Genomic DNA, 19,289 nt, shown 5'->3' with positions numbered 1-19,289 from the left:
CAATGAAGTTTTTTCTGTGACAGGTCGTCCCTGGGTAATGAAAGTGCCTACTCTTACAGATGTCCTCAGTCGATTTTGTCTGTTAGTCACAAAATACATACTTGATATGGTAACCACAAATCCACAGTAATGAATGGCATCAAAAGAACAGTCACTAAAAGAACAAAAGATAGAGGATACTACTGTAGTTCTGTTGTTCATAGGAATGAATGTATGTAAGTACATTAGACATTGGAATTTAATAATATCATTGGGGTGGATGGTGCAGATACATCTCTACCAAAGGAGGTGTCAGGCGCTCCTTCCCTCTGCTAGCCTGAGAGTCATTGTTGGGCAAGGTGTAGCACCTGCTTAGCCTCCGCAAAGCTATGGGAGCAGGTGGTAGATGGTCGTGGTGCTAACACATGTCTTGGCTCTGCAACAGGTGACACCAGCAGACAACCTCTGAGGAGTATTCATAACGGCTGTGGTCACCCGTCTTGTAAAGACACTGCCCAGAAGAAGGCAACGGCAAACCACTTCATTAGAAATATTTGAAACAATCATGGTCATGGAAAGGCTACAATCACCCATGTCATACAACACAGCACATAATTAATGAATGTTAGGAGCTCTGTTGTATGTTGGGGATATCCAAGTTGGGAGTTTCTAACCTGCAGGGGCTTGTATAATAATTATTTATAAGTAATTATTAAGCTACTAGTCTATTTCTGAATGCATTGGACCAGATCATTATATTTTATTGAGAGATACGTGCAGTGTGAAGCTGGCCTTCCTGGCCCAAAGAACTGCACACCCAGCAACCAGTCTATTTAACCCTAGCCTAATCACAGAACAATTTGAAATGATCCATGAATGTACTAACCGGCATGTCTTTGGATTGTGGGAGGAAACTGGAGTACCCAAAGAAAACCCACGTACTCGTGGGAAGGATGTACAAACTTACAGTCGGTTTTGTAATTGAACTTCGAACTCCGATCCCCTGAGCTGTAAGAGCATTGCGCTATCTATTACACTAATGTGGCTCCTGTTTATTATACTTTATTATATAATGCGGGCAATAACGTCAAAAGTATTGGGTACAGTTTTCCAGGATCTGGACGAAGAGGCAATGAAAGAATCCATATGTATTTCCAAGAGTACGACTGCAATAAGAACCTGGTGTTTCCATGTTCCTGTTGCCTCTTTCCTTCCAAGTCACTGATTTTAAAGATGAAGTAACCACAATGCATTTTGCACATGATAAAGGCAATTGTGACAGGTTGTCAGTGGTGGAGGGAATGGATATTTTTGTGATTGATGGGGTGCCAATCAAGAAGGCTGTTTTGTCATTGATAGTAATAGAGTAATCCCCAGGCAAGTGGAGATTTTTCCATTTTTGCCTCTGATTTGTGCCTTGTAGATGACAGAAAGGCTTTGGGATGGCAGGAGACGAGTCATTTTCTGAAACCTCTGACCGGCTGTTTTAACTTCTTTGGTTTTTAGTACTATTACTTGAGAAGCGAACCCTGGGTGTTTTGTTTACATTTCATAGTCAATAGAAATAAAAGCTGATAGAGATGTAAAATGAGCTACCAATTTACTGGCATCTACTTTGCGCTAATGTACAGCCAATAGCAAGCAATGACCCTCTGGTCTTTATTTCATTGACGATAATGCTATTGCAACTGTACTGAGTATATCATATGAATTTGGGATTACAAAAAGACAAGCAATCATGTTGATATCCAAAGAAATACTTTTGAGAGGATAAAGGCTACAAGTTTTGATTGCATTATTGGTGATCAGATCGATTTCCACATTTGGTATTAAGGTTTTAGCAGGAATGGAGATTAAGCTGATAATGTTTTGCCCTGTAGCAGATGACAGCTTTATATCATGTGCAGTTCTATTTATAAAATTATGATAGCCACTGGATAAACAAAAAACTAAATTGCAAAAAACCGTGAAGACCAGCAAGCTGAACTGGATTTGAATGCATTCCATCAACAACCACAGTTTGAGTGATAGCAATGGAGAGGATCAGACCCTTTGGCCCTTTATGCATGTGCCGACCATAATGCCAATGTAAACTGCACACGTGTGCTCGCACTGAGCTTGCAGTATATCCTTCCAGTCCCTGTCTGTTTATACAGCTTCCTAAATGCCTCTTAAATGTTGCTATCTTCTTTGTATCTGCTTCCATCATCTCCCTGGCACCTACCACTCTCAGTGTACAAACTTAAAACTTCTTTCCTTTCAGCTTAAAGCTATACCTTCTGCTATTTGAGATTTCTACCCTGGGAAAAGGACGCTGACTATTTATCCTCTCAATGCCACTCGTAAGTACATATACCTTTATCAGGGCACCACTCAGCCTCCAAAGTAAACACTCCAAATCTGTCAAACACTCCCTAAGCCAGGCAACCTCCTGGTGAATCTCTTTTGCACCCTCTACAAACCCTTCACATTCTTCCTGTAATGTGGTTACCAGAATTGTACACAATACTCCAAATGTGGCCTAATGAAAATTTTATCCTGTGGTGATATGACTTCTCCACTTTTTACGAAGCAACTGAATATAAGCACTTAAAAATATTAAGCACTTTACCTGGATTAACTTCTCGATAGTTTCCGACTCCATATGCATCGACAATGTTTTGAAAGCCCTCAGTAAATGTGTTTGTCTTGTTATATGTTGGAGGGGTTTGTTTTGCCTCTATTCTGTTCAAAATAGGAGGCATAGTGGAACCGTTCCGGACCTAGAGAAAAAAAATCTTATCAGTTCTGTCATCAATGTACCTAGGCAAAGGCTTGAGTGTAACAGGCAAATATATTAAATACTTTTCTCTTTCAATGCCCTATCTTTTGACAATTAGTTTTAAAGAGCTTCTGCTGTGAGTCTGAAATGTGAACAATGCCTAACAATAATGTGGCTGGTGAATTGAGTTCATCAAACATGTTCCTATTATCCGTGTACTGTGTCACTGTTCAGTCTGATGTAAACTCTCAGAGACAGAATAGTACTGGAGTTACATTAGCAGGAAATGAAAATAACTAGTCAAAAAGGGACCAGAACAGCAATAATATAACGAGCAGCAGAGTGGGGGGAAGGGTATGTTGAAATTGTGCCTTGTTTGCCCATCCTCCCAGCTTTTGAAAGATAAATTAATGATGGTGGGGCAGGAAAGAAAGCGGAGAGGGCAGGAAAAATTGAATCAAATAAAAAAGCAGGCTGACTGGGGAGTTGTTTAACCGATCAGACGAGGGGTATAGCAATCAATACAGAGAGAGAAAAAACATGAAAGAGCACCCAGAAGGAAAATGTTGAACAATAGGAATGGCTCATCGATTATGTTATCTATGCACAAAACATTGCCAGCATGCCCTGTCAAAGATCAATAACTCCAAAGCGAAAAGGCCAAATTTGCCTCTTTCTTTTAACTGTATTGGTTATCCATTTTTCATGAGCTGCTATTCACATATGTGACTGGAATAAACATTGCAAATGAACTGACTGAATAATATTAGATCTACACGTCAGGCTGAAAATTTTGTGCAACACTTCAGATAGACTCTCACAGAATTCAGCATAATCTATTCTTTCTAATTTAATCGCTTCCTTTCATTATTTTTATGAACTGCTCTTTCTGCTAAACTCTGTTTCTGCCTAGGATGTTCAGATGCAAGTGACCATATATACAGTCTAAAGAATAAGCTAATCACTAAATCACTGTGAAGTGATCAATACTTTTCCAGTTGCTATTCACTGCAGAATGATGATTCATCACCATCATGTCTCACACAGTGCAAAGTTACTGTAGATCAGCATTCCAGCTCCTGTGAACTGCGTAATGAATATAACTAATCCATATACATGTATGGCAGCATAAGTGTTGTCGGTGATTACACACCAAATGCTCTATGGTGCTGAATAATCCAATCCGCATATATTATAAAGTGATTATCATGTTGTAAATCAGCTCTCATGCATTACAGATTGTCATCTTTCATACCAAAACTGATGAAAAGCTAAAGACCTTAATCTTTAATTCAGCTTTTTCTTGCTTTGTACAGATGCTGTCTGACTTACTGAGTGTTTTTACCATTTTTTTTGTCTTTTATCTGCCCTCAATTAGGGAGACATATTTCATTCTTTCACAGTGAGTACTTTGTCCTTTGTCCCTAGTCAGGTAGGCATTTCAGCCATGTGCCACCTAAACCATTTTCGTACAAGTTTTGCTTAAGCAAGCATTAATTAATTTATGAATTTGGTTTGTTTATTTAGTGGTGGCATTTACTTCTATGTTGTGGGCAAATCAGCCACGTAACTGCCAGCGACAATGATAAGGTGAGTGTGGGTCTTTTGGTGAATGGGAATTGAGAATGTGGTTTCCTGTGCTTTCTTTTGGACTCATTTCATTGATTTGCTAGGTAAAAAGAGGCAGAATAGATTGCCTGCTCATTTCTTCCTGCCCTGCATCTGCTCACTGAACAGCTGGAGGAAGGATCTGTGACCTCATAATTTTGCAACCTTAGTGTTGAGTACTGTAAGGTTGCTGCAGAGCAGTGGATGCATGGTTTGCAGCGTTTCATTTGCTTTCTCTGTAACATTTCATGTGACAGGATCAAATTTTCTTCAGTTTGGTACATTTAATTAAATCCATGTACCTCTTGGGTCAAAGTTCTTGCCTTTGTATCCAACGGCTTCATAATATGAAACCACACTCTCACTAAAGCCTACTTCATCTAAATATATGTGCAGTTCTTGCTCTTCATTCTCTGGTCAGTCTTCCAGCCATTCTTTTAAACACAAACTCTTTAGATTTCTAAACTCCGTCTGAAATTCCCCTGACACAACAGATTCTGCAGAGGCTGGAAATCTGAAGCAACACACTCACAAAATGTCAGCCAGCATCTATGGAGAGAAATGAACAGGAAAAGTTTTGGGTCGAGATCTTTCATGAAGATTTTTGACATATTTGGTCCTGATGAAGGGTCACTATCCCAAACGCCAAGTGTTCATTCCACTCCATAAATGCTAATAGAGCTGCTGATTTCCTCCAGCATTTTGTGTGTGTGTGTTGCTTCTGAAATTCCCCTTACTTCTTCCAGGATATGTTATTTTTCCCCCTATTAAAAACCTTTCTCCCTCACTAATTCTTTGGCTCCATCCCATATTATCAATGGTGCAGAAATCCCTCTCTGCTCTGCACTTACAGATATTTTGAAGGCGAAAAATTGTTCTAATTCTTTTTTTTAAGCCTCATTAACTGCAGAATAACTATATATTATATCTGTATTATACAAATCCTCATACACTTCAGAATAGTTAATGACAATTAGCTCAACCTTTAAACTGCAAACTCAAAGCTGATTATTGGCATGATTAAAACACGTACAGGGAATAATGATAGCATAAATATAAATTAATGACAGTTTTACAACAAAGCTTGTAGGTCAACTGACAATTCTCAAGGCAGTTATAGAGTCATAGCTAAATTTAGTTTCCTTATTTTTTGACACCTGAAATATTTACCGCTTCTTTTGTTAACGTGCAGTGAACTTTCTTAAGGTCTGTAGCAGGACACCAGATTTCAGCTATCAAACACTTCTGGGTGATATCGATGTTACAGAGATTTAGTGTGTAATAAATTGCCTTCATCTTCTTTACTTTAACATTCCACTTGTAGATATCCTTAGCAGCAGAGAGCAGTAGGTTCTTACAGTGTTTCTCTGTCTGGACAAGTATCTGTTAGAAAAATGAAAAAAATCCTTTTTAAATTAAAGAATTTGTGTTGGATCCAATCTCATCAGAGTAAATAAAATGAGGTGAACTGTTATGAGTTGCAGCACAGAAATACAACTCTAATATTCTTGGTTAATGCTCAGATCAATCATTCAGGAAATTATTAAGTGCAGCAATGGATATGCACGTTTTTGGCCAAAGCTCATTGAAAACTTGTGAACTCAGAGTAAACTGTATATGAATGATATTGGGCAGATTTACTTAGACGAAAGGAAAAGTACAAATCCTAAACAAAAGGTGTGAATCTGTAGAAGCTAGAAACCTGAAAATAAAAAGAGAAAATGTTGGCAGTGCACAGAAGCTCAGCCGTTTGTGAAAATAACTTATGATACTTCAATAAGTCATTATTTTAATCACTCCCAGGAGGAAACATGATACATATTTTTTAATATGTCAGACAGTACAACATAAATTGCATTAATTTGGCAAGTACTCAGTATAGGTCAGCTCTTAAACCAAAAGAAACGTCAAGATTACAGATTTTAGTTCATATAGTTTCATCATGGGGGTTGTGCGGGTTCTTGATTAAATATATTTATCTAAGGTAATCCTTTTGGCCCCAAGGACTGTAAGGGAAAGAGGAGATTTATTGTCAGAGCAAAGAATGTTGTAATTATAAATTCAAACTACACTGTATGTATTTGAAAATTTAGCCACTGGATACTTCTGAAGGTTTTAATCACAGGCTCACAGGCTCTCACTTGGAGGATATCAACGAGTTGAGACTGATTGGCTATTTCAAAACAAGAGATCACTAATTGATTTATTCCACCACGTTTAAACATATGGAACAAGAGGACACAATTTTAGTTCATCATGAAAGGACTACCTCCAAAATAACTAGAACAATTGAAAATTAAATCACATTTTCTCTCTTTTCTGAGTATTTAATATTAACTGCTCAGTCAATCTTCCCTCACTGAATCTGCTTATCACACTATGTTTCAGCCAATTTTCTGGCCTTGGTGATTGTAGTTTTGCTTCCAGGTGTGACTACATCTGGGAAGTATAACTGTACAGAACAGAAGCATCATGGTATAAGAATACTTCTGTAGTGCATTTCTTTTGTTATATGGGTTGTGAAGTGACTGATGACCAGTGATGATTTCCAGACCCTTTACAGGTGGGGCAAGCATGAGAGTAGTTTATGAGTTGGTGAGATCTTTCCACAAATATGCAGGATTTATCCACCAAAAATACACGGACTCAAGATTTCCAATACCATCCCAAATGCTTCTTCTGCACTTTGAGGTCATGGTGCCGAGGTTCTCAGGGGTCTGTGGTGTTTTTGTATTTCTTCAAGGAGGCTTTTAGCACAGATGTTCCAGTTCTGCATAACTCTTATTCCTCAGCCAGATTCACTGATGTCTTTGGATTTGGTAAAGCTCATTCTTTTACTGATGTATTCACAGCTGATACAGATTTATAACAGCGATTGAAATATAAACTGCATTTAGATAACACTTTTCATGACTCTGGGTTATCTCACTCTATAGCCAATGAATTATGCTGGAAGTGCAAACAGCTTGGGAGCTCATCAATTTATTGCAATGGTCTTGTTTCTTAACACACCATAAAGTTCTCAATTGCTAAGCAACTTTGCTGCTTTCTTTCATTGCTTCTCATAACTTGCATAGTTTGTGACAAAGATTTCACTATTTTGCTATGTTAATCTCACTTTCTCTGTGTTCATTTTGATGGTGTGATGGCTCATAGAAATTTAGAATGACAGTTGTTTTTATAACACACACATAATGCAGGAGAAACTCAACAGGTCAGTCAGCATCTATGGGAAGGAATAAAGAGTCGTGATGAAGAGTCTCAGCCCAAAACATCGACTTTTTATTTCTTTCCAAAGATGCTGCTTGATGTGCTGAGTTCCTGCGTGTTATTCTGGATATCCAGCCTCTGCAGAATCTCTTATGTTTATTATTTCCTAATAGACTGCTTCAAATCCACCAAATATACACAGCAAATTGTGCACTTTCATTCAATTCTGTCGAGCACTAGATATGAACTGGCACATTGTCAATTACTTTTGACTAGCACATTGTCAGTTACATTCCTATATGAAGTCTGAGTCCCTATTCTGTGCATGGAACACATTTCATAATAGTAAAGGAATTATGAGAGGATGAATAGCTGTAGAGTGTGCAAATTAACTATTCTTACATAAAACAGATTTAAAAGGATTTATGTACTGTACAATAGATTCACAAGTGTTTTCCTTTTCTAAACCTGTCTTTTAAAGTTTAAAGTTTCAATTACCATTGATTGTGTATTGCCCACATTCTGATATATATTCTGATTTGGTGTATATTTAATTGTAGTCTCAGCCATAAAAGTTAAACTAGTTGGGAATATTTTGGTAGCTTCACCAAATTGTTTCATTCAACACTTTCTAATCTTTCTGCCAAGATTTATACGCTGAAAAGAATATTGAAAATTTAACATTAAGAATTTAAAGTGCTGCAGGTCCACCCCATCAGCAAGTTGCTTGTTGGTGGAGAAACTGATGGAGCTGGACTTGGTGTAGATCTTCTTGTTGCCTGCATCAGAGAGGTGTAGGTGTGCAGTCTAGCAGCAAGTGATTATCTTAGTCACTTTTTTTGTGATCACTTGACCCCGTTGAACATTGGTAGTGGGGAATGCTGCAAGCTCGATTCACTATTTTATTGGTGGACAGCAGGGGTGTACGTCAGGGGAACTGTGTGGCTTCTGTCGTAGTGAGGACGAGGCCTCAAGGTACAGTGTCACCTGTTTGCTGCCGCCCAGGAGAGACGCGTTGAAGTGGTGCGAAGTGGAGCTGGAGGCAGTGTGCTATGGCAGCCATACTGGAGTCGGTGCTGCTCTCTGGGGTTCACTCGGCTGAAGACAAGCTGTATTGTGTTCAACTGCAGATTCTTGAGTCCTTGGACTGTATATATTTTTGTGTTTGACTGTATGTTTATTGCTATCTTATTTGTGCAATGTGTGCCTTGTGCTGTGAATGAGTGTTGCTACTGTGTTTTGCACCTTGGCCCTGGAGGAACACTTGTTTGGCTGTATTCATGTGTATGGTTCAATGACAATTAAACTTGAACTCCAACTTGAACTTGAGCTACTCCAAGGAATGAACTAGGGATAAGCATGAAGTATCTATTGATGAGGATATGAAAAATACATCAAATGGAAGTATCAAAGGTCCAAAGATATACCAGTGAATAGAAAGCACATAGCTTTGCCTTGATGAACATGCCAAAAAGTCACAGATTCTTAGACTTGTACAGCACAGAAACAGGCCCTTTCATCCTTCACATCCATTGGTGACCTTTATGCTAATTTATGTTAATCCTATTTCCGCCATTAACCTTGTGTCCTTCTATGCCCTACCTATGTAGGTACCTGTTTGAATGCCTCTTATATTTCTGACTCCACCACCTCCCCTGACAGCAACTTCAAATAAAAACCACTCTCTGTGCAAAACAAAATCTCCACAAAACCTCTTTCAAACTGATGTCTTCTTGCTTTTAATCCCCCTCTAGTGGGAAAAAGATCCTGACTATCTACCCTATCTATACCTCTTATAATTTTACATAACTCTTATCAGGTCATCCTTCAATCTACTTCACTCCAGGAAAAACAAGCTCAGACTCTCCAAACTCTCACCCAATCTCTCAATTCAAGGAACATCCTGGCGAACTGCCTCTGGACTCTCAGCACATCTATATCTTTCCTATAGTGTGATGACCAAAATTGTTTACAATAGGCCAGTGTTTAATAAAGTTGGAACATAACCTTCCAAATTTTCCATTCCATCCCTCACCCTGTGAAGGCAAGTATGTCATATACCTTCTTCATTACCCTTTTTGCTACTTTCAGGAAACTATGCACTTAAAACTCAAAATCCTTTGGTTCACCAACTTTCCTACTATTTACTGTAACTATCCTAACCCTATATGACTTCCCAAAATGCTTTACCTGGACATTGTCGAGATTAAATTCCATGTGCTAACGCTCTGCCCAGTTTTCTGTCTGTACTACTATATATCCTGCTGTAACCTAAGATAATCTTCCTCACTATCTACCTCACCACCAATCATCCATAAACTTACTAATTATACCTCCTACATTCATAACCAGGCTGCTCTTATTGATCACAAATAACAAAGGTCCCAGCACTGATCCCTATGGTATCCCACTGGTTACAGATTTCCAAGCAGTAGAGCATCCTTCCACCACTAACCTCCATGTCCTACAACTAAACCAATTGCCCATCCCCCATAGCTTCATCTTCACCATAGGAATCAAGTTTATGCACTTCCATTTCCCATCAGGAAGGTCCGGGGGCTCTTTGTTTCATTTTGGAACGAAGACCCAAATGGTTTCCTTTCAATAAAAATCATATTGTTATCATATTGTTATTTTCCAGTTTCAGTTAACCCCAACCCCTTGTGTTTATTTTTTGCCCCCACTAGTCCACCTACATTCTCTTGCTGCTTTTGTTCACCTTTTCCATATTCCACCCCATCCATTACCGAGATTCATCGCTTTCCCCCCTCCGGTTCCACCCGCCCTTCATTCCTCCACTATCTGCATCCGCTTATCACCTTCCAACCTTTGTCTCAACTTTCCTTCTTGCCTCCTTCTCTTATCTCCATCTGCTCATCATTCCACCAATCAGCCACCAGCCCATCTCACCCCAGCCTCTCACTCAGAATCGGAATCAAGCTTATTATCACTGCCTCATAAGATGTGTAATTTGTTTTCTTTTCGGCTGCAGAACAGTGCACAGGCATAACCTACCTATAAATTACAAAATAAATAAATGGTAGAAAAACATGAATAATAAGGTAGTGTTCGTGGTTCATGGACTGTTCAGAAATCCGATGGTGGAGGGGAAGAAACTGCTTCAGAACTAACTATTCTCCCTCGATCAGTCCTGACGCAGGGTCTCAACTCAAAATGTCAACCATCCCTCCGCTGCTTGAGTTCCTCTGTCAATTCATTTTGTATCCAGACTCCAGCTACAGCAGTCTCCATTGTGACCAGCTTTGGATCCAGTTAGCCAGTTGGTCTTGGATCCCATGTACTTTAACCTTCTGGACCAGCTTACCATTGCAAGATTGGTTTGCTTTTTACTACCTTGCTGTAATTATGTACGACATGATCAGATTGGATGGCATGCAGAGCAAAATCTTTGGTACATGTAGCTATAACAAACCTATGTAAACTAGTGATAAATCATAATAAACCAATTCATTAGTTTACGTTATAAAATGGCTTACATCGTCCATATAGACAACCTGTACCTCCTGTCTTCATCAGTGTTTTTTATTTAACCTCCTAAAAAATTCAATCAAATTAGTGAGACAGGATTTTGCCTGCACAAAACCATGCTGACTACCCCTGATCAGTCCCTGCCTTTCCAAATCCTACAACTTGGGATTTTCCCCAGTAATTTCTGTATCACTGACGTGAAGCTCACAGACCTATAGTATCCTGGATTATCCATAATGCACTGCTTAAATGAAGGAACAACATTAACTACCCTACAGTCTTCTGGCACTTCTCCTGTGGTTAATGAAAATGCAAAGATCTTTGTCAGTAATCTTCTCCCTTGTTTCCCATAGAAAATTGTGATAGGTCTCATACAGCTCTGGGTATTTGTCCTGTTTCATATGTTGCAAGATATATAAAAGCACCCCCTTCTTAGTTCTGATATTCTCCAGACTATCAGCATATTCGTCCCTGAAGTCACTATCCTCCATATGCTTCTCCTTGGATACAGATGAGAAGTACTCATTTAGGATGTTGGTCACATCACTTGACTACACGACAGATAATCAGCAAAGCAGGAGAAAACCTGCAGATGCTGGAAATCCAAAGCAACACACACAAAATGCTGGAGGAACTCAGCAGGCCAGGCAGCATCTATGGAAATGAGTACAGTCGACGTTTCAGGCCGAGACCATTCAGCAGGACTTGAGAAAAAGAGATGATAACCCCTCTGATCCATAAGGAGACCCATTATTTTCCTGGGAGTCTTCTTGCTCCTGATATACAGAAACTATGGAATACCTCGTGATTCTTCTTAATCTTGTTTGCCATAGCCCCCTTATGGCCTTTAATTTTTTTTCTTAAGTTCTCTCTTACATGCTCTATTTCCTTCCAGTGACTCCCTTGATCCCAGTTGTCGACACGTTCCATATGTTTCCTTTTTCATTACTGATCATGCTTTCAATATCCTTTGCCATCCATTTGTTGTCTGAATTTATCCCTGAAATTCTTATGCTAAAATAATTGTAAAGAACATACTATTCTTGGTGAAATTACTGCACAACAGCCAACTAATGTAGGCACGTCTTAAAAGCTTTTATATCTTCTGATGTGGTTCCCCAATTACTGAGATCAATGGTGCTGGATATATCTGATCCAGTAATTTAACCACTTGCATGATATATTTAGTGTTTGAGTTATAAACTGTCTCACAGCGCGGGCAACCCTGACCTCAGTTGCCATCTATTTGAAACATAGAATATAGAACACTATCACACAGTATAGGCTTTTCATCTCATGATATTGTGCTAATGTTTTAACCTATTCCAAGATTAATCTAATCCAACCCTCCCACATAGCTCTCCATTTTCCTTTCACATTTTCTCCATGACTGCCAGGGTTTTCTCTGGGTGCTCCAGATTCCTTTCATATCTCAAAGACATGTTAGTAGGTTGATTGGCCACTGATAGTATAGGTGGGTGGTAAAGGAATTAAAGGGGAGTTGGTGGGCATGTGGGAGAAAATATATTCACAGGAAGAAGAGGATGAAGTGGGATTGATTAGATTGGTCTGTTCAGAACCAGAATGGACTGATAGTCTGACAAGTCTACTCTGTTGTAAAAAAGTCAAGCTTCTTAAGATTTCATCTGATAAGTGGATCTCGTATGAATTACTTTTCACAATTTTTCATTTTTTAAATAAATTTGATCAAAATATTTCTATTGCAATGGTGGTTCGATAGGGAAAATGTTTAACTCTTTGCGTTGAAACAGTGAAACTAGACTTCAGCTTGCTTACTGCTAGCAAAATTTATTTGAACCAAATTCATGCCAGATCACTAATGTATTTTCTATTGTAAAAGATGGTTATGGTGTAGGAAGCAAGAGTGGCATGGGAAGCAGTCTTACATCTCTACAGCCAGGATTGATATACATGCAGGTGATAGCAACATAAGGTAATATTCAGTATCTATTAAGGTGACAAGTGTTTTCAATGAACTTAATTGGCCTTTCTCAACTTAGTATGAGATACTCATATGGTAGGAAAATATCTGTGCAGATAGGAAGTGAAGGCTTTGGCTAAGTAAGAAAGTGGTGAATAAATTAAACTCTGTGTGTATGCTGGAAATTGAGAACAGAGTTACAAATTTTCTCATAATTATACCTAAAGCATAGGGGGCTTTTACTCAAAGAATATAGGGTGAAAAATTCTCTCACGATTTGTCATTTTAATTCATGGTGGCTGGGTGGAATTTAGGGCAGGACATAGCCTTGTTCAGATTGGTATTCTCTTCATTCACTTACGTGAGGAGATATGTAAAATGTGAAGCAATGGACAGGCACTCACAATCATATGAATGATGCCTGATCCATGCAGTGCAATTCTCACACTTTCATCCTTAGGGAGACTGGGATCATTGAGGAATCTTGTAGGGAATGGTGGAGATGGAAGTGGGTGCTGATTCTGTCTTTGTCTATTGCGCTTCAATGGCAACTTCCTCATGTGTGCTTGGAGGTTTGAACCTCACTGGTTACATAGTGTGTGCCTCTGGCATGCGTCTGAAACATTCACATTGCCCTGAAGCAGGCAAGCTGCAGAATTTTTTCCAAAAACAGATGCAATGAGATAAACCAGTTGGGAACCCAGTAATTTATTTATTTTATTTAGAGATACAGTGTGGAACAGGCCCTTCACTGCCCAACAAGCTGCACTACCCAGCAACCTGCCTATTTAACCCTAGCCTATTCACAGGGCAATTTACAATGTCCAATTAACCTACTAACCAGTATAGCTCTGGACTGTGGGAGGAAACTGGAGCACCCGGAGGAAACCTAAGCAGACTCGGAGATAACGTACAAGCTCCTTACAGTTGGTGCCACAACTGAACTCCAAGCTCTGAAATACTGAGCTATAATAGTGTCACATTAACCACTATGCTATGGTAGTGCCACTATAACGGAGGCCCAGGGAGCAAATCAGCCTGCGTCACCCTAATCATGACTTCAGTATAGCAACACCATGAGTGCTTTGCACTACAATGATTTTTTTTGTTCAAATTGTGCATTTTCTGATAAAAACTGTGTATAATTTAAGTTTTTCTTGTGAATATTTGATGTTTCTGGTGCTATCAACATAAGAAATAGGAGCAGGAGTAGGCCACCTGGCTCATTGAATCTGCTCCACCATTCAATAAGATCATGGCTGATCTGGCCATGGACTCATCTCCACCTACCTGCCTTTTCCCCATAATTCTCCTACTATGCAAAAATCTATCCAACCTTGTCTTAAATATATTTACTGAGGTAGCCTCCACTGCTTCATTTGGCAGAGAAGTCCACAGATTCACCACTCTCTGAGTAAAGCAGTTCCTCCTCATCTCCATCCCAAGTCTACACTCTGAATCTTGAGGCTATGTCCCCTAGTTCCGGTCTCACCTACCAGTGGAAACAACTTCCCTGCCTCTATCTTATCTATCCCTTTCATATTTTTATATGTTTCTGTAAGATCTCTTCTCATCCTTCTGAATTCCAGCGAGTGCCGTCCCAGGCGACTCAATCTCTCCTCATAGTCCAACCCCTTCATCTCCAGAATCAACCTGGTGAACCTCCTCTGCAAGGCCTCCAAAGCCAGTATATCCTTCCTCGAGAAAGGAGACCAGAACTGCACGCAGTACTCCAGGTGCGGCCTCACCAGTACCCTGTATAGTTGTAGCATAATCTTCCTGTTCTTACATTCAATCCCTCTAGCAATGAAGGACAATATTTCATTTGCCTTCTTGATTGCCTGCTGCACCTGCAAACCAACCTTTTGTGATTCATGCACAAATACTCCCAAGTCCCTTTGCACAGCAGCATCCTGCAATTTTTTACCATTTAAATAACAATCTACTGCCCTTCACTTCTCCCTCCGAAGTGGATGACCTCACATTTACCAACATTGTACTCCATCCACTAGACCCTTGCCCACTCACTTAACCTATCTATATCTCACTGCAGATTCTCCTTTTTTTCTGCACAATTTGCTTTCCCACTCAATTTAGTATCATCAGCAAACTTAGATATACTACACTCGGTCCCCTCTTCCAGATCATAAATGTATGTCGTGAACAGTTGTGGGCCCAGCACTGATTGCCAACCAGAGTAACACCTATGTATCCCAATTCTGTTTTTTATTAATTAACAAATCCACTATCCATGCTAATACGTCACCCCCAACTCTATGCATCCTTATCTTAAAGATAAGTTTTCTATGTGGCACCTTATTGAACACCTTCTGGAAATCCAAGTAAATAATGTCCATTTGTTCCCCTTCTATCCACTGCACTCATTTTATCCTCAAAGAACTCAAGTAAGTTTGTCAAAAAGGACCTGCCTTTGCTGAATTCAATCTGTGTCTGCCTGATGGATCCATTTCTTTCCAGGTGCCTCACTATTTCTTCTTTAATGATAGCTTCAAGCATTTTCCCAACTACAGCTGTTAAGCTAACTGGCCTATAGTTAACTGCCTTTTGCCTGCATCCTTATTTGAATTGTGGCGTGACACTCGTTGTCTTCCAATCTGCCAGGACCTGCCCAGAGTCCAGAGAATTTTGGTAAATCATCACCAAAGCCTCAACTATAACTTCTGCCATTTCTTTCAGTAACTTGGGATGCATTCCATCAGGACCAGGGGACTTGTCTGTCTTCAGGCCCACAGTTTGCTCAGCACTACCTCTTTAGCGATAGTCATTGTGTCGAAGTCCTCACCTCGCTTCGCATCAATAACATCCCTTTTTGGCGTGTTAGATGTGTCCTCCACCATAAAGGACACAAGACAGTCATTCAAAACCTTTGCCATTTCCTCATTACCCATTATCCATTTCCCCTTCTCGTCTTCCAAGGGTCCTACATTCACTTTAGCTACCCTTTTCCACTTTATATAATTTCCCAGTTTTCCAGTTTCCTCCTACTCTTGGTGACTTTGTATACACGAGCTTTTAGCTTGATGCCTTCTTTTATTTCCTGAGTTATCCAAGGCTGGCTCGCCCCACCCTTACTGTCTTTGCTTTGAACTGGAATATAGTTTTGTTGAGCACCGTGAAAAATCTCTTTGAAAGTCTTCCTCTGTTCCTCAATTATCCCACCATATAGCCTGTGTTCCCAATTTGCACTAGCCAAATCCTCCCTATTCCCATTGTAGTCTCCATTGTTTAGGCATAATACCCTGGTGTTAGATTGAACTATTGCACCATCCATTTGTATGAGAAATTCAGTTGTAGTATGCCTGTGATGCTGCTGCATGCAGCTTTTTCATTGCACCTATGCATATACGTACTTGTGCAGATGACAATTAACTTGACTTTGACTACTTGCCCACTTCTACATAGCATTCTTCTGGTCCAATTCATTACAGATCATCTATATTGTGGAACTCACAGTCCCATGGGAGAATTCAGTGGCTGAAGCATATGAGTGCCAGAGGCTACACTATGCAGATCTAGCAGCTGAAGCTCAGCAACGGGGCTGGAAAACCAAAGTTTATCCTGTGGATGTGGGTTGTAGGGGGTTTATAGCACATCTGCCATCAAATTCCTGAAGCAACTTGGGATCCATGGTCAGACTCTATGGCAAGACATCAGAGCCAGTGGAAAGAAGCTGTCACTGGCTTAGGTTTAAGCAAAAAGAGCTCTCCTCTGCTCCAAGTTAGCATCAAGAGAAGACACAATGGGATGCCAGAAGTCATCATCAAGCCCTCTGGAGACATAGTGGGCTAATCAATGAAGGAGGGTGCCCACTTAAAAACCTCTGTGTGTCAACCCTGTACCACTCCCAAATTCAAGGTAGTCTCGAGCAAGTCCTCACAACCCATTGACACGAGGGATATTAACACCTTATCCTGTGTTTATCAGATTTTTTTTGAACATACCATGTTAATGTCCTCGATTCGCATATTTACATCAACACTCATTTCCATTCTTTCATGTAGGGTTTCTGGGCAAGGATACACTGTGGCATGGAACCTGTAATAAATAGGAAAATGAGCACTTTAACCTCTGTCTTAAATCATTCTTCTGTGAAGGAGATTTACTCATTACTGTGCTCACCCATCACATATTTTTTTCACTTTGTTTTTGAACTGTTCGCCTTGGAAGAAAACGATGAACACATCTTTACCGATGAAATCATCCTGTGAATAAAGAAAGGGAAAAATATAACTATTCATCTGAATATATCTGGATGACATTGTGGTTGATTACAAGCTAATTTGTTCTATGGGAAACAGTACTGAGTCAAACACAGTTTTTTTCTCAGTAACTAATGTTATCCTTCATGAACTTCAGTGAAGGGCAAAATCATTCAAGGCATAAATCCAATTGTGTTTATTTCATGACAGAGGATTATTTTTTTAAGTTATCCTTACAGTTTCTTAGTATTTCATGTTACGTATGTACATAATATATTCAAAAGGGCACTTATAAAGGCTAAGTCAATGCCAGTTTTCATTTCCTGTACAGAATAATCAGTAAAGCATGAAAAATACCTAAGGCTATTGCTGAAGGATATGTAATTATTTCGGAGTCCAGCATTAACATTCAACCATCTTTCAAAAATAGCTCTGCCAATATTGTCTTGAAATGTCTAAGTCTTAGGTCATGAACCAGAAACAGTGTTTTGCTCAAGTTCATTGGTGAACTTGACAGGTTCATTTATCACAAGCTTCACGGATATGACAGTCTATGACACTGCCAAAAGATCACAGATCACTTGGTTAATGTGGATGTTGTTCTCAGAGAAAATAGAATTGTGAAACTAAACTCTTATCCCTGTTTTCACTAGAAGTGGTCACTAAATTCACATTACAGACAGAGGTTCTTGTTTCTGTGCAATACTATTCTTAAATGAAATTGCCTGTTCTAATTCCTTTTCTCAGGATTTTCTCTGTATAGTTTTGAATTCTTCACCCTTGACTTATTCAATTTTGTTCTCAGTGACACAAGAGCAGGACGCCATGTTACAACTTAATGTCAGACCTTCATTAGGTCACACACGTATTATACCGTGCCTACTTCAGGTAACCACACTATGGAAAATTGGCGTGTACTGGAGAGAGCACAGTGAACCTTCAGCAGGATGTTATCTGGATAGGAAAAATATAGTTGTTTTCCTTGGAATGGAGGAGGCTGAAGTGTGATCTAATAGAGGTATATAAAATTATGATGGGGATAGGTAGGGTAGTTGATAATAACCTTCTCCCTTGGTGGGGGTGGGTGGGCATGGGTATGAGGTAAGAGGTAGGAGGCTTAGAGGGAATTTGAGGGGCAAACTTCATGTCTGGATCTGTATTTTGTATTCTAATCCTCATTTCCAGAGGATTGGACAGTCCACATTTGGTCAGAATACATTTGGAATTTTGTGAGTAGTTTTGGGCCCCATATCTAAGAGTAGTGTGAGTTGTGTAATTACTCAGCTGGAGGATGATGTTCTGAGGTGGTTGTCTATTGGTGGGTCTTCAGGTGGCTTTAAAGGCTGACCCAGGCTCCACATAGGATGTTAGGAGACTTGCTTAATGGAGAATACCTGCGTGTGACTTTGTTTAACGTGGGACTCTGATACACGGGCTGCCACCACATGGTCATTGACAAATTGGGTTCAGGGTTCAGGGTACAGTGGTATGGAATGCAAGATGACTGGGGATGTTTCACTGCTTCAGTATTCCTCCAGCTTCACTGCCATTGTGACGTGTCATCATCTTCTGTCAGCTGCTCTGTCGAACTATTGGTTGGATTGCTGTTTGTCTGGAACCTTCTCTTTGACCTTACCACCATGGGTGACCCTACCAGGAGTTAAGTATCAGATGGCTAAACTCCAGACAGCATCATGCTCATGCTCTTAGGAACTCACAAGCCTTCCCACCATGACAAGCTGACAATCCTTGGAGAAGCATATCCAAGAAAGGATGAGCTGGAGTGGGGGGGGGGGGTTGATGAATTATCCCGGCATTGAAAGAGTTAACATGTGACATGTGAGGAGTGTTTGATGACTCTGGGCCTGTACTCACAGGAGTTTAGAAGAATGAGGTGAGATCTCATTGAAATCTGTCAAATGTTGAAAGGCCAAGATAGAGTGGCTGTGAAGAGGATGTTTCTAATAGAGAGAAGGTATAGGTTCAGAGGCACAGCTTCAGAATAGAAGGACATCCCCTTAAAACAGAGAAGAGAAATTTATTTAGCCAGAGGACTGTGTTTCCATGGAACTCATCGCAG

At 39.8% G+C, this 19,289-nt stretch overlaps 1 protein-coding gene across 3 annotated transcripts in view; it reads right to left on the bottom strand.

Annotated features, from left to right (window-relative positions):
• LOC140732196 (V-type proton ATPase 116 kDa subunit a 1-like) overlaps nucleotides 1-19,289 on the bottom strand; it is a 97,156-nt gene that overhangs the window by 59,017 nt on the left and 18,850 nt on the right. For all 3 annotated transcript variants that reach the window (XM_073054466.1, XM_073054468.1, XM_073054467.1), the window contains exons 8-11: nucleotides 17,130-17,212; nucleotides 16,952-17,045; nucleotides 5,519-5,731; nucleotides 2,591-2,741 (exon numbers count right to left, since the gene is read on the bottom strand). In XM_073054466.1, coding sequence (XP_072910567.1) covers nucleotides 2,591-2,741; nucleotides 5,519-5,731; nucleotides 16,952-17,045; nucleotides 17,130-17,212 — 541 coding nt within the window. The remainder of the gene's footprint in view (nucleotides 1-2,590; nucleotides 2,742-5,518; nucleotides 5,732-16,951; nucleotides 17,046-17,129; nucleotides 17,213-19,289) is intronic.

This window comes from Hemitrygon akajei, chromosome 8 (genome assembly GCF_048418815.1).
Source record: "Hemitrygon akajei chromosome 8, sHemAka1.3, whole genome shotgun sequence".
In the NCBI taxonomy this organism is placed as follows: domain Eukaryota; kingdom Metazoa; phylum Chordata; class Chondrichthyes; order Myliobatiformes; family Dasyatidae; genus Hemitrygon; species Hemitrygon akajei.
The sequence above is the reverse complement of the archived record's forward strand: the minus strand, read 5'-3'. Positions and strand labels throughout refer to the sequence as shown.